The 21,996-nt window shown below is 48.8% G+C and overlaps 2 protein-coding genes across 6 annotated transcripts; one reads left to right on the forward strand and one right to left on the reverse strand.

Moving 5' to 3' along the window:
• Positions 1-120: 120 nt before the first annotated feature.
• On the reverse strand, positions 121-6,300 carry PRRG2 (proline rich and Gla domain 2). Of its 3 annotated transcripts, none has more exons than XM_019741521.2 (8): positions 6,235-6,300; positions 5,429-5,493; positions 4,664-4,761; positions 4,308-4,483; positions 4,080-4,119; positions 2,053-2,188; positions 1,077-1,223; positions 121-749 (listed from the first exon to the last, which is right to left on the reverse strand). In XM_019741521.2, exons 3-8 carry the CDS (start codon positions 4,746-4,748, stop codon positions 731-733), a joined length of 603 nt encoding a protein of 200 aa, XP_019597080.2. In that variant the 5' UTR covers positions 4,749-4,761; positions 5,429-5,493; positions 6,235-6,300; the 3' UTR covers positions 121-730. The 3 variants fall into 3 exon arrangements, with proteins under 3 accessions (XP_019597080.2, XP_074172193.1, XP_074172194.1); XM_074316092.2 differs by lacking the exon at positions 6,235-6,300 and adding an exon at positions 5,997-6,167; XM_074316093.2 differs by lacking the exon at positions 6,235-6,300 and having other exon boundaries at positions 4,308-4,480; positions 5,429-5,608.
• Positions 6,185-17,573, forward strand: NOSIP (nitric oxide synthase interacting protein). Of its 3 annotated transcripts, XM_019741519.2 has the most exons (11): positions 6,185-6,391; positions 13,359-13,422; positions 13,621-13,691; positions 14,167-14,272; positions 15,397-15,478; positions 15,591-15,750; positions 15,841-15,959; positions 16,117-16,304; positions 16,446-16,554; positions 16,789-16,886; positions 17,177-17,573. In XM_019741519.2, the coding sequence occupies exons 3-10, from the start codon at positions 13,622-13,624 to the stop codon at positions 16,858-16,860; spliced, it is 906 nt and encodes a 301-aa protein (XP_019597078.1). In that variant the 5' UTR covers positions 6,185-6,391; positions 13,359-13,422; position 13,621; the 3' UTR covers positions 16,861-16,886; positions 17,177-17,573. The 3 variants fall into 3 exon arrangements, with proteins under 3 accessions (XP_019597078.1, XP_019597077.1, XP_019597079.1); XM_019741518.2 differs by lacking the exon at positions 17,177-17,573 and having other exon boundaries at positions 16,789-16,894; XM_019741520.2 differs by lacking the exons at positions 13,359-13,422; positions 17,177-17,573 and having other exon boundaries at positions 16,789-16,894.
• The last annotated feature ends 4,423 nt before the right edge of the window (positions 17,574-21,996 follow it).

A 21,996-nucleotide genomic window follows, 5' to 3' on the forward strand; every position in this document is an offset into this window, starting at 1 on the left:
AAAAAAAAAAAAAAGAGAGAGAGAGGGAGAGAGACAGCGCAAGCAGAGCCTGGGGGTGTAGGGCGCAACATTTGTACAGAAAGCTAACTCCACCACGCGCAGACGCTCCTGGAATCACAGTTCAGTTATTTAAGGTTTTTATTTTTTTGCATTGTTACACTTTTTTTGGTTTCTTTTGCAAAGGATTTTTATTTAGGGGAAGAGCTCAACTCCAGTTCCCCGGGTGCAATGAGAGAGCCTGCCCCCACCGAGCACGGTTGCAAATATGCCCCCCACCCTGTTCCTGGTTTGCAGAGAGCCCCTGTACGCGCACGGGGAGAGCATGAAGACATGCGTGTGCACGGGCGAGTCTCTGCGCGTGCGTTGTCCGTGGCTCTGGAGGGAAAAAGCCGTGTCAAACCTGGTCACACGCGAGTCTGCACACCCAGCCTGCGCGCCTGGGTCCGAGTTTCCACGACACGCCTACCCCAGGGGTGGGGCTGGTGGGTATCCCAAGGTCAGGAGAGCTTGGGGGCCCGCGAGGGGCCGGGACGCGGGAACACTTTCGCCGGGGACAAGCATGTATCCGTACGCGGCGGAAACACGTGTGCCAGGGTAGGCCTCGGGCTGGACGACCCCTACTCCCACCATCCCCCAAGCTCAGCTCCGCAGTTTAAGAGGCCTGGGGGCTTCCGGAATCCGGTGTGAATCTGGGGCACGGTTCGGGGAACCCCGGCTCCGAAACAGTTCTTCAGCGAGGCCTCCGGAGGCTGTATGGGGAGGGGCACAGTGGGGAGTCAAAGACCGGGCTGTTTTTCCTTTTTTCCCCCCCCTCAACTAAGACCATTCTGACCCGCCCTGGGCGTCTCAGCCAATCCCGGATCCTTTGGGCACAAGACCCACCTTCCTCTAATGCTCTACAAGCACAACGCTGGACCACGCCCCCAGACAATTGCACAATGCCCCGCCCCCGCTCGCCAAGCCTCGCCTCGAATAATAACCTCAAAATTCCAAGTCCCGCCCCTGAGCCCACGCCCCTCCTCCAGCAGTGCCCTCCCCTCTGTGCCCCGCCCCCGAGCCGAAGCCCAGCCCCGTACCTGGTGTAGGGGGGCGGAGGTGCGTCGTGTACCCCAGAGGCCTCCAGAGCCTGCTCGTAAGTGGGGAGGCCTGGGGGTGGGAGTGGAGGCAGGGGCGTCGGCGGGCCCGGAGAGCTCAGCGGACTTAGAGGGCTGATGAGCTCGGCCCTGGGGACAGAAGGTGCACAGTTAGCAGGGGAAACCTACAGGATAGAGAGACTTGGGAGGAGGGAGGATTTGGGGAGAGACTCTGAGGATGGTAGAACAGAGGTGGAAGGAAGATGTACAGGGGAGAAAGAGGGTCACCTTCAACCTGACACCCAGAAAAGCACCTCAAAATGACAGGCAGATGTATAAGGACAGGCATACTCAGAAAGCAACAACTGCTGAGACAGACTCATTCACAGAAACATGTGCTCCACATACAGACTGAGTAATGGAGAAAAAGATGGCCCTGCAGAGAGGCATGTGGACACACACAGAAATAGATGCAACACAGATACCCATTTATAATAAACTCTTCCTAAAAAACCCCAGACCCACTATACTCCCAAGACTGACGCTCAAGAACCCTCTTAGACCCTGTGACTGAGAAAGATACACCTAGGCAACTCCTACAGACACACACAAACATGTGCTACACGCTGCACCACGGAAACTGATATACCACAGACACCCATAGACCACAGGCTGCAGCCTCACAAAATACAATATCCACAGTGATAGTCACACAGAAACCTGGTACTGCAAAGACAGGCAGCAAATACTGATTGAGCACCTATTATGTGCCAGGTACTAGGGATATAGTCAGACAGACAGATGCCACCACTAGAAACATGATCTCACAGACTCACTCTCCATGTGACTGTCTCCTCAGAGCTTTCATTGGCGCCCACCTGTCCCCAATCCTTGCCTAGCTCCTTAGGTGGACCCTTCCTCCCTCCCCTGCTCACCCTTCTCTCCAGCTCCCAGCCCTTTCTCCCAGAAGCCCCCTTACTCTTGGGGATTGGGCTGCTGGCCTCGGCTCCGCCGCCAATGTAGATACCAAAAGGCTCCCAGGCCAGCCAGGACAATGAGCAGGATGCCAGATGTCAGCCCCACAGCCAAGCCTGCTATGTCCACTCGTCCATGCCCTGCAGTGAGGGGAAGGTGGGGAAAATCACTGCCTCAGGGGGTGCCACCCACCCCAACATCCAAATGCCCTTCCCCTAAGGAAGGAGAACTGGCCAGGAACCAAGGCAGAGCTAGGGTCACTTCCTAGCTATGTGACCTCAGGAAACTCACCTCACTCATTTCTCTGAGCCTCCATTTCCTGCTCTGTAAAATGGGATGAAAACCCCTCTCTGACAGGTTGCAAAAATTCACTGACATGAAATGCATAAAGAGACTGTGATAACTTCATCTGGTACTAGATGTATCTCCACGATGATGGAGCCCCCTCCCTGGACATGCGTGGTTCAAGACCCTCCTAAGCATCTGCTAAGATTGCAGGTTACACACTACAGGTAGGGTGGGGAAGTCAGATAGCCAACTATTGAGACCCCCACACTAAGTATTGCCAGATTTAACAAATAATAGTATAGGACACCCCACAGAATTGTAGATACACGATGAATAATTTTTTAGTATAAGTATATCCCATATACTCAATGGTACCTATACTAAAAAATTATTCATGTGTATTTGAAATTTAACTCAGGAAGGGGGTGGGGGTGGTTCTTGTATTTTGTCTGGCAAACCTGCCCCCTCTGGAATGCAGCCCCTTTTCCCAACCAGGCCACTGAGGGACAAGGTCTCAACTATGAAGAAAGAGCAGAACCCACAGGAAAGCTTTGGAATTTACCAGAAGGCTAGAAAAAATTCATTTATCAATGGAGGAATTTAGGGACCTCCCCACAGTAACAGATTGCTGGGTGTCTAGAACTCATGTGGCCCCTTTCCTAAGGTGCAGTCCTTTTATCAATCCAAGGCTTTGTGTCTGAGGAAAATGGTGAGGGTGTGTGTGGAGGACTTAGGACTTGAGGCCTTGCTAAGTCTTGCCGCTGGGGTGGAGAGTTTTTCACAAACAGTAAACCCCAGGCTTTTAGCCCTCTTGGCAAAAAGCTGCACTGAGAAGCCAGGCCCTCCCCATCCTGACACGTTTCAGGTGGATTCAAGGAGCCACCAGGCATCCTTAGGCCTCTAGCAACCCAGTTACCTCCCCTAGCAACCAGGCTCCAATTGAGGACTCCAGCCCAGACCTAGGGCCTGTTGCTAAGGTACAGCCACCCCTAGCAACCAGGCTACAAGGGGGTGGGGCGTCTGGTGCCTGGAAGCGCGCGGGGGGGGGGGGGGGCGGGGGGGGGCGGGGGGGGTTGGAGGAGAATGTTCCTCCGGTGGGTACGAGGCCTTGGGTCCTGAGCTTGGCTAGGTGTAGTTGCTAAGGAGAATGCCTCCTTAGCAACCAGACTGAAGCTGGGATGGTGCTGTGGGGGAGGGGAAGATAGCCAGGTAGTGCTTCCAGCTTCCTAGGTCCGGCATGGGAGGGCCTTGTTGCTAACGAGCAGCCCTTCCCCCCTTAGCAACAAGGCTGCAGCCATGATGGGGCCTCAGAACTCAAAAAACGGGTTGCGGGTGGGTGGACTGGTCAGGTGAGGACGCCAGGCTTGCACAGGCTTCCCACAGCCTGGCTTGACCAGGCCTCGTTTCTAGGGAAAAGCCCCCTTAGCAACCAAGCTGCAGAAGGGGCTGGGGCTCTGGACTCCAAAGAGGGGCTCAGGTGGGCCAGCCTCTCTGACCTGAGGCCTGATAGTAATTCCTCCTTCTACCCCTGCATTTCCCCTTCCTGGGAACAAGGGACCTCTTCCAGTAAGGTGTGGTGGGTTCTTCAGGCAAGGGCTCTAGTCTCAAAGGAGGGGACTCCTTTAACAACTACCTCTAGGAACTCAGGGAGCACACAATTTGAAGTGACAGTGTTGGTTCAGTTTCCATGGGAAGGGGCTGCCTTAGCTGCACAGAACAAGAGGGCTTGGCACCCCCACTCACCTCCTTTGCCATTGTAGATGTATGTCTCCCAGAAGCGCTTCTTCAAGGGGTAGGAGTAGAGAAAGCGGAAAGACTGCTGTCAAATGGAAGATTCTACTGCCCCAAACCAGCCCACCCTGATTTCTGAAACCCAAGGGTAGAGGGAGTTGAGGGCCAGGACACGCCCCCCCTCCCCCACACTCTGGGCCTGGAGAAGACACTGGGACTCCAGGGCCCCCGGGCCCTCACCGTCTGAGTATTGTCTTCAAAATACTCCCGTGCCTCTTCCCAGGAACACTTCTCCTCATAACACTCCCGTTCCAGGTTCCCTGGAGTGAACAGCTCCAGGTCCCAGTGATTGGCTCTCGGAATCCGTCTATGGCTGCCCAGGAAACTCTGGGCCTCTGGGGAGTCCAGGAAGACTTCTGGGCCCAAAGGACATGAGGGACAGAAAAATGGAGGACTAGGGACATAGAGGAACCTGAACCTAAGGGGACAAAGAGCTATGGGGTCCTGGGGTAGGAGGGGACTAGAGGCAAGGGTTCTGGGATCAGGGGAAGGTGGATTCCAGTGCCTGGACACCAGCTCTTCCCCCAAATACTCACCTTGGTCTTGTTCCCCACTGGGTGAGGTGTCCAGGCAGGTTGTCAATCCCAGATACAGCAGCAGCAGAGAGGGGTGCCCCCTCATATTTTGTGGACACCTGGAACCAGGTGTGGTATAAGTGACAAGTGCCTCAGCCGCTAAGGAATAAGACAAGTTCTCCCTGACTGGACTCTGTGGCCCATGAATTACAATAATAATAACAGACACTGATATAGCCTGTATTCTGGGCCAGACACTGTTCAAGGTAGCTTACCTATATCAACTCAGTGTCATTTTCACAGCAGTGCTATTGTTACCCCCATTTTATAGATGAGGAGACTGAGGCACAGAAAGGTCAAAGAACTTGCCCAAGGTCATATGGTCTGCGAGATTCAAAAGCAGAATTTTAACAAACGCAGTGTGACTCCAGAGACTGGAACAGGGAGCTTATCTTTTCCCCCTCTGTGTCTGCAGCCCCTAGCATGGTTTTGGCACATAGTAGGTGTTCATAAACATGTACAATGATGATCAGGATCCTTTCCTTCCTAGTAATTTACACAGATTCTGGTCTCTCTATACCCATTGCCACATCCACCCACAGAGATCAAAGATTACAGGAGAGGCAAGTGCAGGAGCCTATATTCTTGGGTCCTGGGTGAGGAGGAGGCAAGGACCCTAGACTCCTGGGTTTGGGGACCCCCCCAAACTTCTGGGACCCAAAGGAGCAGGGGGCCAGGACGCCAAGGTCCCCAAACCAGGCTCTGCCTCCAGGGACATTCACTTACCTGCCCAGACGTGTAAACACAGTCCCCTCCTTCTTATTCGGGCCTCCAAGGCCAGCTGCGGCCAGCTGTGAAAGGAGGCAGGTGAGAGGGGAGGGGAAAGAAAGGAGGGGGTGCCTCGCTCAGCTCCCGCTCTCTGTAATCGGCCAGATCCCGGTTTCTGGCAGAGGGGCGGGGTTTGCGACTACCTGTCCTGGGCGGAACTCAGGTAAGGGACAAAGTATTTAAAGGGACCTTATGATGAAGGTCCGGAGCCCCACAGGGAGGCCAGGGTTCCCGACACTGTGGGGGGACTTAGGGGATTGGATATGCGCCTTCTCTGTTTCCCCAGCGGGAGATCGCCCGGCCGAGCTAGAGAAATAAATGCCTAGGACTCCAGATATCCAGGTATCTACGTGTCTAGAAACTGGCGGGAACTGTATGCCTTGGTCCCCGGGGGTAGGAGGGTACGCCGTAATAAATTCCTGTTTCCTGGGGTGATTTGAACGGCTTTGACTTCTGATTTCTCAATTGCTCCGTTTATAAAATGGGGACAGACGAGTTGTCCCTTCTCAATTGTCTCTTAACTTACAGCAAGAAAAGTGGATGATATACTTGGGGAAGTCGGCTTCCCAATCTCTGAGGAAAGTGATTAGTTCTTAAACTCAGGCTTGGAGAGACGCGAAGCCTGGGTACAAGGAAATCGCCTGCCCCGGGAAACGCCTAGTAGATACTAAGCGTGCCCCATAGTCACATCAGTTTCACTAACCGGAACCTTCGACCGGTCTCTCACGTTACCGGAGGGAGGAAGAGAAGAAGAGAGGACTTACCAAGCCAGAGGAAGTACTTCCACAACTAGGGGCAGCTCTACTTCCGGTTTCTCCCGGTCGCGCGGAAGTGAGCGGAGCTAAAAGGGAAAACAGAGCTCCTTTCCGGAATAGGGGCACAGTTGAAGAATCAGACAAGGAAGGAGGAAACATTTGTGAGGTGAGTTCCAGGTGGTGGAGGGATAGTGTTGCTGGCATCGACTTGCTGCGGGCTAGGGTTCTGGGGTCCTGAGGGAGACAGGGACAGGACTTTGATAATCCAGTTGTCTCTCAATGTCTTAAATTTCTTGATTTAGAGCAGCCTCCCCTCCATCCGACTGTTTCTTTCTTGGTGTAATTATTTCCCTGAAGAAACTGGGTCTGTTATTCTGTTGCTCATCCCCCATCTGGATTTGTCCTTTTGCTTCTTTGTAATTGCTTTTCACGTAGTTTTCATTGCCAGACATCAGCAGACCAAAACCAAATCCTGCTGGCCTTGAAAAAAATTAAAAAGTCACCTGTATTGGAATATAATTCCCATAACATATAGCTCACCCACTTAAAGTGTACAATTCAGTGGTTTTTAGTATATTCACAGAGTTGTGTGCCATCACCATTATCAGTTTTAGAACATTTTCACTGCTCCATAAAGAAACCCTGTACCCATTAGCTATCACTCCCCATTTTCCCTGTCACTCCCCCTCCCGAGCCCTAGGCAACCACTCATCTACTTTCTGTCTCTGGATTTACCTAATCTGGACATTTCACACAAATGAAATCATTTTTCTGTCTGGCTTCTTTTATGTAGCATGTTTTCAAGGTTCGTTCATGTTGTAGCATCGATAAGCACTTCATTCTTTTTATGGATGAACGATATCCCTTTGTATGAGCTATACCATATTTTGTTTATCCATTTATCAGTCGATGGACATTTGGGTTGTTTGAACTTTTTGGTTATTGTGAATAATGCTGCTATGAACATTTGTGCACTAATTTTTGTGTGGACATGTTTTCATTTCCATTGGAAGTGGAATTGCTGAATCAAATGTTAACTCTTTGTTTAACCTTTTGAGGAGCTGCCAGTCTTTTCCAAAGTGGCTGCACCATTTTGCATTCCTACTATCAGTGCACAAAGGTTCCAGTTTCTCCACACTTGTTATTATGTGACTTTCTGATTTTAGTCATTCCTAGTGGGTATGAACTGGTATCTCATTGTGGTTTTGATTGCATTTTCTTAATGATTAATGATGTGGAGCATTTTTTCGTGTGCTTCTTGGCCATTTGTATATTTTCTTTGGAGAAATGTCTATTCCAATCCTTATGTCCATTTCTGAATTGGGTTGTCTTTTTATTTCGAGTTGTACACTTTTTATATATGCTAGATACAATTCTTTTATCAGATATATAATTTACAACCACCACCTGTTATTGTACAGCCTGCAAACTAAGAATAGTTGTAACATTTTTAAATAATTGGAAAAAATCAAAAGAAGAATAATATTTTGTGACCTGTGACAATTATATGTGACTCAGATGTCAATGTCCATAAATAAAGTTTTATTGGAACACAGCTTTCCCATTCATTTACATAGTGTCCATGGCTGCTTTCACATACAAGGGCAGAGTCAAGTTGTGACAGGTGCCATATGGCCTGCGAAGTGGAAAGTCTTTCTTATCTGGTCCTTTTTGGTCGATCCCTACTATATCCTCTGACTTTCTAGAATCAGGAAATTAAATCTAAAGGCTTAATTCAATTTAGGTTCATCCATTTTGACATGACTACTTCAGTGCTGGTAGGTTCATGTTGTGTAACGCCTGGTTGTCCCATTTTCAGGGATGGTGAGATTAATGGGGGCTTCAGGTGGTTTTTATGGACTTATTGTTTGTCCTCTCCCCCCAAATCCATATGATGAAGCCCAACCCCCAACATGACTATTTGGAGATAGGGCCTTCATGGAAGTAATTAAGGTTAAATGAGGTCATCCATGGAGTTGGTGTCCTCGTAAGAAGAGGAAATGCCAGAGAGGGCTCTTTCTGTCCAGTGAGGACACAGTGAGAAGATGGCCAGCCATATGCAAGCCAGGAAGAGAGTCCTCCCCAGAACCCAACCATGCTGGCACCCTGATTTTAGACTTTCAGCTTCCAGAACTGGGAGAAAATAAACATCTGTTGCTTAAGCCACCCAGTCTATGGTATTTTGTTTTGATGGCTCTAGCAGACTAATACAAATCAGGACAGCACAAACCCACCATTGTAAAGCTACTAGCAAGTATTAGCATCCTGAGAATATCCATTTCCCATCACTCTTTCCTTTAATGGCCTCCATCGACAATTATTGCCTGAATCAACTATGTCATCAGAGGTTGCAAAATGATGGTTTTTCCAATTCTCTCATGCCTCCTACATTTTTATCTAAGCAGTTGGATTTTTGTCATGAGCCATGTCCAAGAAGCAGTTGAAGGGAGTGACTTAATCAAAGTTCCATTTTGAAAAACTCACTCCAGCTGGTCTGTGAAGAAACAGACTGAGGAAGAGACCAGTTAATCCTGGGCATCTGTTTTCTCGCCTGTAAACTGGGCTGAACCTATTTCTGGAGGTTGTCACGAGGACAGTGTGTTCAGACCTGTGAAGTGCTTCGCACGGGGCCTGGTACATAAATGTTCGAAGGATATGATGATCATTTCTGTTCTTTTAGTGCTTTTGTGATTAATGTGTTGATTAGTTGTGTGAGCAGTTCATGGATTACACACTTCCCCTGGCTTTGGAAGTCGTTCATTGATCCCATCGTGACATCTCTGAGCCCCCAAGTGTCAGGCAGTGATGCCCCTCAGACAGGAGTCTGACCTGGGCCCCCCTCTTGGGGCTCCTAGTCCGGAGGGAAATACTGAGAAGTGGCAGTTATAATGGAGATAACTCAGGACATTATCAGAGCTCAAGGAACACCTAACTCAGCCTGAAGAGTCAGGCTTCCCAGAGAGGCGACTCCTCCATGGAGCCTGGGAGGAGGAAAGGGCCAGGATTTCCAGGGGAAAGGACCAGGCACACACTAGCTACCCTGTTCCATGTTGAGTTCAGCACAGTGCCTGAGGCTGCCTGCAGCCAGGCAGCACAACTGATGGTCAAGGCCGCAGACGTGGGTACCTGGGCCTTCAAGCCCCAGCTGCATGACCTGGGGCACCTTCTCCATGGCTCTGTTCCTTGTTTGTAGCAACCTTTTGGGTTGTTGTGGAATTTGAGGGAGTTAATATGTGTAAAAGGCTTAGAACTGAGCCAGGTTCATTGAGCCTGTTAAATAAATATCAGCCATTATTAATAGAAAATCTCAGACACTTGCATTTGTTCTTAGGGAATTCTCTCCCACTTCCAACACATCCTCTCTCTGTGATTTCCTTGAATGTAGTTAGCCCTTTAGGTTCCTGTACCACAGCGGCCTCTGCCCCCTGGGATGACCTTCTAGGGAGAGAGGCTTGTAGCACTTTTAGGGTCTCAGGAATTGTTGACTTCACCAAGGGGTTAAGAACCACTATTTTAGGATCCAAACAAAGCAAGTGCAAAAAAAAGAGGACAGTTGGGAGACACTGGGGAAATTTGAACACCAGCCAGACAGTAGATGACGTTAAGGAATTATTAATGTGTTAATGGTATTGTGCTCATGTTCTCTGTCTCAGCACCACGCCGTTCACGCTCTCCAGTACAGTAGCCACCAGTCCCAAGAGGCTATGAAGCAATTTGACATGTGGCTAGTGCCACTGAGGGACTGAATTTTTTAATTCTTTCATTTAAATTTAAGCACCAGTACTTGATTCAAGAAACTTTTAAGTATGTTGGGAACAACCAGGGTACGTTTATACCTGTACATTTTATGAAACCTCAATACAGGACAAGTCTCTCCAATGGAAATGTAGTGTCTGAATTGAGATGTGTTTCAAGGGTAAAATATACTTTGTGCAAAAATTGAAGACTTTATTACAAATATTGAAATTCTCAGGTTTGACCTTACTGGGAAGACTGACAGTTGCCGCATGGTTTGGAGGGCAGCTCCAGAGCCTGGCTGCTTGGGTTCGAATCCTGGCCCTGCCACTTCCCAGCCGGGAGATGGATTCTATGAGCTTTTCCCCCTCTCCTGTAAAATGAGAATGATGATAAAGAATAATTGATATTACTCTGATGTGTCCTCTCCAAAGCACTAGTAACAGCAGATGGCACTAGTTCTATTTTCTATTTTGAAATTGGCCTTCCTGAGGAGACAGTGTATCGCGGTGACTGAAAGCTCAGCTTCTGGAGTTTCAAAATCCTGGCACTGCCACCTGCTAACCCTTCGACCCTTGGCCAGTGGTTCTCAAACTTTCTGGTCTCAGGATCTTAAAATCATTGAGGCCTCCAAAGAGCTTTTGTTGGTGTGAATTCTACCAGGATTTGCCCTATCGGAAATTTTTTATTGAGAAATAATTCATATAACATAAAATTCACCCATTTAAAGTGTACAATTCAGTGGTTTTTAGTATGTTCACTATTTTGTGCAACCACCACCACTTTCTGATTCCAGAACATTTTCATCACCCCCCAAAGAAACGGCACACCCCTTAGCCATCAGTCCCCATCCCCCTCTCTCCCAGCCTGTGCCAACCACCAATCTGCTTTCTGTCTCTATGGATTTGCCTATTCTGAACATTTCACTTAAATGGAATCAACAAATGTGGCTTTTGTGCCTGGTTTCTTTCATTTATCGTGACAACAGATACTTTTAAAACCCAGGGATGCTCGAGCACACAAACAATTAGTCTTCCGAGTGATGACACGCCCACACATCACACAGCTCTGGAAAACTTCACTGCACACTCATGACAATAAAAGGGACAAAGGAAAAGTCATTGTGTGTCATGGAAATAGATTTGTGGACCCGCTGCAAGTATCTTAGGGACCCCCAGGGGCCCTAAACCTTACTTTGAGAACCATGGCCTTCGGCAAATGGGTTCACTTCTAAGCCCCAGTTTGCCCATCTGCAAAGTCGGAGATGGTGATGGGACGGACTTCAGAGGGTGGTTGAGGTTGGACCACTGATGAGATGGGGCACGGAGAGTTGGCATGTGGTCACGGATCAGGCAGTGTTCCTTGAGATTATTTCCTGGCAAGGTAAACAAATAAATAGCGTTCCCTCTCTAGATGTTCCTCTCTCTCAGGAGGAAAATGTCGAGGTCCGTGAAGCCAAAGACATAGAAATACCCTGTTCTTGGCCACCAGACAAGCAGCTCAGTGCCAAATACCGCAGAGGGTCAAGGCAGTTGACAACTAAGAATAGAGTGGGGAATTTGTCCATGAGGAGGTCAACTCGACCTTCGTGAGTAGCAGTTGGGGGTGCTGGGCAGAAGCCAGAGGGCCGGAGCGGAGGAGCCCGTGGCGGGTGAGCCAGGGAGGCAGAAGGTTCTGGACACTTGCTCAAAAGTTTGGGGGGTGAGGGGAAGTTGGAGGAGGGGACTGTGGGTTGAGTTCGGGTGTTTCACCAAGGTTAGCTTCTGCGAGCAGCGCAGTGGTCACTTCTGGGGTGATACAAAAAAGTTCTCTATCGCTATTGAGGCAGTGGTTACAAAGGTGTGTACAGCTGTCAAAAGCGCACCAAACCGCAGGGCGCGTGCATCTGTCCTATATAAAAATTGGCTTTTGGGAGGGAGACTCCAGTAGGGGGCGAGCGAGATCCATAGCTCAAACAGAGGTTTGTGTTTCAAGTTTTCCAAGTGAAAGGCAAGTTTCTGAAAATGACCAGAAGGGGAAAATAAAGATGAAGTTACTTTTTACATTTTGGTGCCCTTGGTTGTGCCCCCCACATCCCTACACCCACTCCACACCCCCACCTTCTGGATCTTTGTTGCACCCCAAGAGCTGGAGATTGTATTTCCTGAACACCCCTTGTGTGTTATGCTCTGAGCATGCCTCATTGAGTTCTCACAGCAATCCAGTCCTGTCAGCTAGATCCCCCTGGTTATCCCCACTTTTTACCAAAGGAAACTGGGGCTCAAAAAAAGGAGATCACCAGTCCAGAGCCACATAGCGAGTCAGGGGCCAACCTTGGACTCAAGCCCAGGCAGAAGGTCCTATTGCTTAATCCTCTCCATCTTGATCTATATGCCCCCCTCCTTGTTTCATGTATTTATTCTTGTTTATCCCCTAGTGAGTTCCCTGCCCTACATGGGCAACCATTCTAATATGTGAATCCTTTTGTTTGTAGGTGTTCTTTAAGTTGTGTCATTTTGTGCACATGTACATTGTTAAGGATCTTGTTTTATTTCTTACTTTTTTCACCCAGCATTGTGTCTTTAAGATCCATCCATGATGTTCTTTGTACACATCTCCTCAGTTGCATCTCACGTCTGGATAGTCTCCATGATGGGCAATCACTATCTATTCTCCCAGGGAGGGACATTTAGTTGCCTTCGGCTCCCATCCAGGGTAAACAACACTGCTGTGAACATCCTTGTACATGCTCCCTTGTGGGTATCTCTGAGAATGTCTTTGGGGCACGTATACCAGGTGCAGAAGTGCCTACACCCACTTTGCTGAAGTACCACCAGCCTGTGTTCCAGGACAGCTGACCCTGTTCACTCTCCCCCCAGCTTCGCTCAAGGGTTCCCATGACCGACCCCATGTCCCCACCAAACCTTAGTCTTATCCAGCTTTCAAAGTTTCGTCTGCCAGCCTGATGCTAGGTGTAAAATAAGACCTCACTGTAGTTTTCATTTGAGGAGAGTTTGAGCATCTTTTCGTATCCTCCTTTGCTTGTTTTCCTATTGGGGTAGCTGGTTTTTTCATGATGATTTGCCAGAGTTCCACATACAGTCAGTTCTGCTCTGATGCTTCTTTTGAAAACTCAGAACTTGTTCTAGTGTGATTGATACATTGGGGATGGATTTGAGTATACAGCAAATTTGACTTTTGTCCACTTGTGAATTCATCCACGAGAAAGACTAAGTGAACCTAGAGATTTGCACTCAGTGGAAATGAACATGTAGGCATACAAAGCACATACACACATGCAACCTGAACACCAACCAGGCACCTCAGTTCCCTGCTTGTGTGGGGAGCCACACCCATCCTCTTTTGGTGCTAGAAATTCCCATCAGATTACAGCTAATTCTCTTTCCTCCACCTCACAGTAACTCACAAGGCACACTCCTGCTAACGCCCACTTCTACAAGCAAACTTCAGGCCCTTTTCAAGGTAAAATGATGTTTCCTTTTTGGAATGCGTAGGAATTTCTTAAGCATTTAACATGGGTAAAACTGTCTTCCCTCACCCCACGCCCAGCTTTCCCATCTGGGGGTGCAGATCAGCTCTGAGAGCCATAAAGGTCTAGTCCTCCCTGTATCGGTTCCTTCTGATCACCACAGCCCTTCAACTGCCCCTTCCTACCTCCAGGATGACACGGCATGGCAAGAACTGCACAGCGGGGGCTGTCTACACCTACCATGAGAAGAAGAAGGACACAGGTACTGGGTTGGGGGCAGGGTAGAAATGTGTCTCGGTCACCATCTGACTCTGAAGCTCTGCTTGTGCTTTCTGTGCATGCCTCTTTTCCCCAACTGCTTCATGAACACTGAAGTGACAGCGCGCGTGACCAGCCACCCCCGACCCACCACCATGTGGAGGGCACTGCGTTAGTGCCTCTGTATGTGATCATCTAATTCTCCATGGAAGGGGTCACTGTTGTCATGGTCATATTCCAGAGAAGGAAACTGAGGCCCAGAGAAGTTTAGGTACTTGAGTTTGGTCACAGAGCCTAGGGAGTCTGTCATTTACCCTCTGGGGAGCAACGCCTTCCTGTGGGTGATATCGCCCAAGCTCTTGACCACCTGTTTCTCTCTGAATCCCCTCACCTCCAAGTTCTCTCTGTGCCTCTCTCTTGGGGTTTGGAGAGGGGCATGTCTCCTATCCCTCCATCCCTTTGCCTTTCTCTGTTCTCAGCGGCCTCAGGCTACGGGACCCAGAACATTCGACTGAGCCGGGATGCCGTCAAGGACTTCGACTGCTGCTGCCTCTCTCTGCAGCCCTGCCATGACCCTGTTGTCACGTGAGCTGGGAACATGGGTGGCAAGAGCAAGGGAACCACAGGGAGGGGGCTATAAGGGGGGTGGTGTCTGACCACCTGCACAGCCAGGGTGCTATGAGCCAGCCAGTAACCTCTCAGCCTCAGTGTCCTCATTTGAGACGGGGCCATGACCCAGGTATGTTTCATGGGATGTGGAAAAGAATACAATTGTAATAGAGGGGAGGGCTCTCGGACATTGCCTGGCCCATAATAACATCTCATGTGTGGAACACTCACCGTTACCTGTCTCGTCTGTTCCAGCAAAGGCTTCAGTGACATATTGGGTATAAGGTATTTAGTCCAGTGACTAAATATGTGTTCAATTACAGGTCTATTTTATAAAGAGAGTGATGAGAGTAGACTGTGGTTCAGAGTCCCTGAGGTCACCTTTACATGCTGTGATTCACTAGAACTCACAGAAATCAGCAAAGCTGTTAACTCATAGTCACAGTTTATTACAGTGAAAGGATACGGATTAAAATCAACATTGGGAAAAGACACATGGGACAGAGCCCAGGAGAGACCCAGTGCGAGCTTCCAGTTGTCTCTCCCAGTGGAGTTGCAGGAACAGCACTTAATCCTCCTGGCAAGGATGTGTGACAGCTCGCACAGAGTCCTGCCCACCAGAGAGGCTCACCCCAGCCTTGGTGTCCAGGGTTTTTATTGGAGCTTGGTCATGCAGGTATGGCTGACTGCCCATGTGGCTGACTTTGGTCTCCAGCCCCTCCAAAGATCAAGCTGATACCATATGGCCCAAGACCCCCAGGTGAACAAAAAGAAACTCTTATCAGGCAGAACACTCCAAAGGTTAGAGGCTCCCTCCCAGAACCCACCACGGGCCAGTCGTTTGTTTGGAATGTGCACGGTTTGGACAAGCCAGGCTTGCTGAGTAACCCTTTTCCTCACAAGAGTCTCCCTGCACGTCAGAGCATATTACAAAGCCAGGAGAGTTAAAACAGTGCCATCACCTCAGAGTGCTAAGCCGAGCACTGAGTGAGTCAGTGGGTGCCCAGGGCCGGGAGCTGATGTTTAGCATGCGATTATTAACCCCTGGTTGTGTGGCCCGGGCCAGGCCCATGTTTTCTCATCCCATCCTTCCTTTGCAGTCCAGATGGCTACCTGTATGAGCGTGAGGCAATCCTGGAGTACATTTTGCACCAGAAGAAGGAGATAGCTCGACAAATGAAGGTGATAGGGAGGAGGGAGGGGGGCACAGGTTGTGTTGGTGATTTTGATGCTGAGCTCACAAGCAGAGCCCCCTGGGCCTTTGCCTAGCTCACTTCTCCCCGGCTGCCTACAGGCCTATGAGAAGCAGCGAGGTGCCCGGCGAGAGGAACAGAAAGAGCTGCAGCGGGCTGCCATGAAGGACCAGGTGCGGGGCTTCCTGGAGAAGGAGGCAGCCATTGTGAGCCGGCCCCTCAACCCCTTCACACCCAAGACCACCTCAGGGAATGGCCCAGGTGAGGGGGAGCAGGCTTGCATGGAGGTGGGGGTCCCCCAGGACCTGGTACTTCCCTAGGTGCAGCATCTGAACCCCTCTCCCCCTTTAGATGATACCCAACCTGGTCCCAGCACTGGCGCCACAGGCAAAGACAAAGACAAAGCATTGCCCAGCTTCTGGATCCCATCGCTGACCCCAGAGGCTAAGGCCACCAAGCTGGAGAAGCCGGTGAGCACCCCCAACAAGTGCTCCTGCGGCCACTCTGCCAGAGAGGGCCGGGGTCCCCCATTGTCCCTAGGGCACCCTCCCCAACCTCACAGGGACCCCCATCCTACTTGCACCTGGCCCAGACCTACCTGCTGACCCTGCCTTCTGGTTCTCGCAGTCGCGCACCGTGACGTGCCCCATGTCCGGAAAGCCTCTGCGCATGTCAGACCTGACGCCCGTGCGTTTCACGCTGCTCGATGACTCCGTGGACCGCGTGGGGCTCATCACACGCAGTGAGCGCTACGTGTGCGCTGTGACCCGTGACAGCCTGAGCAATGCCACGCCATGCGCCGTTCTGCGGCCCTCGTAAGTCACCTGTGGGGGACAACACGGAGACCTGTGGGGGACAACACGGAGACCTGTGGGGAGGGGCCAGGCTTGGGGGTGTGCTTCCCCCTCTCAAGGCGGTGCCTCTGATTGGTGTCCCCATTCTTACCCTCCCCACAGTGGGTCCGTAGTCACCCTTGAGTGTGTGGAGAAGCTGATTCGGAAGGACATGGTGGACCCCGTGAATGGGGAGAAACTCACGGACCGGGACATCATCGTGCTGCAGCGGGTGAGCAGGGCCTCTTCAGGATGCCTTCTTCCAGTCCCCTCTCCAAGACCCCGCTCCCTCACCTTCCTGGACACCCACCCCCTGAAGCTCCGCCCTCCCCCAGAAGACCCGCCCCTTCCAGGCCCTGCCCCTTCCCTGCCTGGGTCCTGCTGGGTCTTGCTTAGAATTACCCACAATGCCACCTGCAGCCCAGCCCGCAGCCTGCCTTCACCTTTGTCTTCCCCACTCCCACAGGGTGGCACGGGCTTCGCAGGCTCTGGAGTGAAGCTGCAGGCGGAAAAGTCGCGACCAGTGATGCAGGCCTGAGTGAACAGGAGACCAAATAAAGGCTTGTAAGCGACTGGCTGTGCGGTGCCTTCATTCGCGCTGAAGCCCTGGGGTCATAGCTGGAGAGGAGGCTCCCCGCTGCGCAGACAGCTTTCTGGGGGTATGCTGGAATGACTCGAATTTGAAAGCGTGGGCTAAGAGTATTTAATGTGGTCTCACGTTAAGACTAAAATCTAAATTGAACGCAAATGCACAGCGTTAAAATTGGTTAAGTGGCCAGAGGTCGAAGTCTCAGCTGCCACCATATGAAGGCGCCACTTTAAAACGCTAAATAGTCCCCCTTCTCATCCTTTAGAGTTATGCCAAGTTTAAAGCTGGTGAGATGTCCATGAACATCGCTCCCAGAGTCAAGTGTGATAACACACCTAAAGGAAATAATGTGCTGTGAGAGAGACCAATCAGCAGACAGTCTGGAGAAGGTGGCCAGACCCCCTCCCCCAATACTTGCCTGCTGGAGGGTGAAGAGGAACAGGAAACCGCAAGTGCAAAGGCCAGGAGGCAGCAAAGTACTTTGCAAAGCAAGGGGAGAGGGAGGGAGAGATCTGAGCCCACCTGCCTGGTCGACCTTCCTTAAAACTTTGTGTTTAATAACCGTTGAATCACCAAACCATCGCTGGGCTGTGTGGAAAACTAGAGCATATAGTCAAACAAAGATTAAAAAAATAAAGAACATTCCTGCCTCCCAGAGGATACCTAAGTCCTATCCTTCCAAGTTTTTCTCTGGGTGCGCACATACGATTTTTTTCAACCAAAGTGAGATCTCAGGGCATATACAACTGTGTTTCCCCAAAAATAAGACCTAGCCAGACAGTCAGCTCTAATGCATCTTTTGGAGCAAAAATCAATATAAGACCTGGTCTTATTTTACTATAAACACGGAATCTGTCTTTTTCATTTCAGTAAAAGATCTCATCTAAGGACCAGGAAGTTTCCTTGACCACGTTTTGGTGAAGCCCCTATCTGGTGCAGACCGGGTGGTGAATCTGGCTACAGGGAAATGTTTCAGTAGGAGGGTTTGTTGTGTCATCTTTGCACCCTGGGGAGCCCCCAAATCCAGCATTTGCTCCCTCAGACACTTCTACAAACTTTCCTTGGTCCCTAAGAGCCCCCACACCCCACTCTTGGGCCTCCTGTCCCTGTTAACTGGCCCACTTGCTACTGACATTCAAGGAACCCTTGCCCTCTGGACCCTTGAATCTTTGCCACAGTCCTGGAACAGGGATGCTTACATTCATTTCCCAGAACAGCCCACCAAAGCTGAGAAGATACAACTTGCCCAAACTCCCATGGCTCAAGGCCCTAGCAGAAACCAAGTTCACCCAGAGGTCAGCTACCTCCAGAGACACCCTGCCACACACACACACGCCCCCAGACTTGGGCCTACCCTTTCCACTATCCTTTATACCCTTTCTCCCCAAATATTCCTATACTGCTACCCCACAAACCTCTCCATCTTTATACCCAGAGTTTCAAATCATCCTCCACTAAACACCCCCAATTCTCATCCTCTTTCCCAAGCTCCCTCAACCACCCCTGAGTCCTAGTTTTTTCTCTCAGCCCCTCAAGGACTCCAATCTTGTTCATGTGTGATACAGACCACCCACTACCCCCAAAATTCAAGGATGTCCAATCTTGCACCTTTATTTCCACAAGGAACTAAAATCCCTTGTTCTATTCACAGGCCATGCCCTTTGCGGGAAGGGGGTGGGGTGTGTGTCAAGGTCCTGGCTCCAAGAAATAGATTTCCTTTAACGTTTCAAAGGTAGAAAGAAGAGGCAGCAAGAGTCCTACGCAAGAGAAGTGACAGAAAGGGAAACAAATCTTGTCTTTTCCCAGCAGTCTTCCCTAGGCACTGGTCTAAAGTTGAGAGCAAGAAGTGGGCATTCTGGAGCTTATCCTGGGTGGGGCACTCCTGCCAGTAGCTCCAGTCTCAACAGGTCCACAGGTAGCACTTAAGACAATTGCAATTACTTAGGATTTTTAAATGGGGAGATTTATTCTGGAAAAGAGAAAACTATATGAACAGGGAGAAAATCCTTGGTTGCCAGAAGATGGGGAGGGACTGACTACAAAGCCGGGGTAGCATGAGAATTTTTTTTTCCCCCATTCTTCCACCTCACCCCCCTTCCTTGCTTATAATGGTGGTTACATGACACATGTGATAGTGTCTTCTGTGCAATATTATTTATAAGAGAAAAGTCTAGAAACAATCTAAATGTCAGTCAGTAGAGAACTGGTTAAATCTAGAGGAGTATTACTCAGCATTTAAAAAACAGACAACGGAAATGAAGACATTCTTTGTGGACTGAATTGAAATAGTCTTCAAAACGTATTCTTAGTTACCTTAATGAAAAAAATTAATTAAAATTTTAAATCGGAGAATTCTGACTCAAAAAAAGTAAACAAGAAAGGTAAAAATATTGTTAGTCATCTGCTATCATTTCCATTAAAAAGAAGAAAAACAATTGGTAGGTATTTGTCTAAATCTGTGTAAATTCTTTCTGGAAAGAAACACTGGCTGCCTGTGAGGAAGTAAATTTGGTGGAAGAAAGTCTTCCTTTTTAGCATATAGCATCTTGTACATTTAGAATTTTGTATCCTGTGAGTATAATGCCAAGATGAGCAAAAGATTTAAAAATGAAAACCTTATGGGGAAAAGCCCGAAGGGTGATAAAGTGCTGGGCAGCTTCCCACCACAAGTTGTTCTGTACAAGTAATTTGTACTATATGTGAATATTATTTTGATTTTTTTTTTTTTTAATCCACAAATTTGCCCTACTTCTTCATAAACCAGCTCTCCTTCAGCCATGAGGGGGCAGTATATTATAACTAAAAGCTTGGAGCAAACAGGCTTGGATTCAAATTCCAATCCTCCCACACTTAAAAACTCTGGATAAAACAGAAAACAATGAACTAAAGGCACTGGAAAGTGGACAAAAGCAGGCAGAAATGAGGGGAACTGAAACAGAGAAAAGGAAAGGCAGTGAATGAGTTTCTCATTTGTACACAGCTTTTAGCATGGGGGCAGATTGTAGTCTGTGCCATGAGGGGCAGCTAAAACACCAAGCAAAAAATCCAGTCTTCCTAGCTTGAAGCACCACAGCAACAGGAAAGTGAGGTATAAGTCCTGGAAAAGAGCCAGAGAGGGGAGTATGCCAAATATTTTATAGAAACTCCTATCCAGCTGACCCTGCACCAGATTCAGACTCCAAGAAGCCCAGCTAAACCTAAAAACCAGTGACCTGAAATTTGAGCTACACATTTCACAGGATAGAGAGAGTTTACAGAGATTACAGTGAATCCAACCAAAAGAATTATATGTTTATATTCTAGAATCAAGAAATTGGAACATGAAATTAAAAATTTTTTATTTACAATAGTATAATAATAGTTAAGAGATAAATGTAGCAAAAGATAAAAGACCTTTACTCTGAAAATGACAAAACATTGCTGAGAGAATGTCAACACTTAAATCAATGGAGAGATATACTATGTTCATGGACTGGAAGACAATATTGTTAAGATGTCAGTTCTCCCCACATTGGTCTATATGTTTCCAGTCTCACCCTATATTATTTCCATTTCTTTCCTGGAAGAAGGGAAACAAAAATCATTAAATATGGAGGAAATCTATGACTTGACCTATAAAGGGGATTTCTTTTATCTATTTTAGTTGCTTATGATTTTTTGAGTGGGCTTCATTTTTAAGAGCAGTTTTAGGTTTACAGAAAAATGAGTGGAAAGTACAGAGAATTCCTATATATATATCCCCTTACCTGCTCCCAGTTTCCTGTTATTAACTTCTTGCATTAGTGTGATACTTTGTTATAATTGGTACTGATATTGATACATTCTTATTAAGTAAAGTGCAGAGAAATATTAGGGTTCACTCTTTGTGTCCTACATTCTATGGCTTTTGACAAATATATAATGACATCTATCCACCATTACAGGATCATACAGAGTAGTTTCACTGCCCTAAATATCGGATTTTTTTGAGGAGAAAAAAAACTTTGAACTTTGTCGTGCATAAAAGTGGGCACATCATGCATGGACAGCTGGGTGAATTTTTACAGGCTGAACAGTTCCTGGGAGGCAGTACCCAGCTCAAGCTCAGCCCCACAGAACCCACCTCAGGTCCATTCCAGTCCTCCCCACTAAGGGGGAGCCCCAGCCTGACTTCTAATACCTAGGTTAGTTTTGCCTGTTGTTTAATTTCCTATAAATGGAATCACGTGGCGTGTGCCCGTGTCCAGCTTCTTTTGCTGAGCTTAACATGTGTAACATTACTCCATGCCACTGGGAGCCCTTGAAGTCGCCCCTGTTTCTTGCTGTGGCTTCCCCTGGTTTAAGGCCCCACCACACACTTATGCCTTCTGTGGATGAGCCTGTGGGTTGTTTCTAGTTTGGGGCTATTATGATTAAAGCTGCTACGAACCTTATTTTGGTGACTTTATTCTTATATTTTTATTCGGGAGCTACCAGGTGTGGAATTACTGGGACAGACTAAAGCATGTTCAACTCTAGAGGAGAATTTAATCAGGTCTCAGGAGGCTACGGAAGGAATAAATGCCTGTCTCATCCTATCCTTCTGCCCCTGCCCCCACTCAGCAGCAAAGAGATTGTTGTAACCTGAGTCAGCATCTATCCTCTCAGGACCCTCCAGGGGCTCCAGGCTCACTGAAAATAAATTGTCTCTGCCTCTCTTTATCTTGTCCCATCAAACTGGGACCATGATGACCTGCCCACATGGCCCTGTGTGACCTGATCCTAGTTCCCTATCTGCCTCACTCCCACCCTCACCTCCTCATTCATTCCACTACAGCTACACTAGCCTGTTGCTGGTCCTCACACAGCAGGCCCACTCCTGCCTCAGGGCCTTTGGGCTTGCTGTTCCCTCTGTCTGGACTGCTCTCCAGCCAGATCTCCCCAGGGCTCACTTTCTCACACCATTTACCAGGGAGGCCTTTCCCAACCAATCAATTAACAGAGCACTGCCATCAGTTGCTATCCAGAAGGCAGAGCTTTCTGTCTGGCTTGTTCACTGCTGGGTCCGAGCTGGACTTTCATTTTTCATCCCTAGGAATGCCCTCAAACCGACAACACCCAGAACCC

This window comes from Rhinolophus sinicus, chromosome 8 (genome assembly GCF_057876585.1).
Source record: "Rhinolophus sinicus isolate RSI-liver-muscle chromosome 8, RSI-T2T, whole genome shotgun sequence".
Classification (NCBI taxonomy): Eukaryota; Metazoa; Chordata; class Mammalia; order Chiroptera; family Rhinolophidae; genus Rhinolophus; species Rhinolophus sinicus.

Bases quoted from the DNA above. Each gene is read 5' to 3' on its own strand.
- NOSIP (XM_019741519.2), top strand. From the start codon at position 13,622: ATGACACGGCATGGCAAGAACTGCACAGCGGGGGCTGTCTACACCTAC. The intron at 13,692-14,166 runs GTACTGGGTTGG...CTCTGTTCTCAG, and splicing joins TGAGAAGAAGAAGGACACAG to CGGCCTCAGGCTACGGGACC. The intron at 15,960-16,116 runs GTGAGCACCCCC...TGGTTCTCGCAG, and splicing joins CCACCAAGCTGGAGAAGCCG to TCGCGCACCGTGACGTGCCC.
- PRRG2 (XM_019741521.2), bottom strand. From the start codon at position 4,748: ATGAGGGGGCACCCCTCTCTGCTGCTGCTGTATCTGGGATTGACAACC. The intron at 2,189-4,079 runs GTGAGTGGGGGT...CCCTCACTGCAG, and splicing joins CATCTACAATGGCAAAGGAG to GGCATGGACGAGTGGACATA. The intron at 1,224-2,052 runs GTAAGGGGGCTT...TTCTGTCCCCAG, and splicing joins CAGCAGCCCAATCCCCAAGA to GGCCGAGCTCATCAGCCCTC.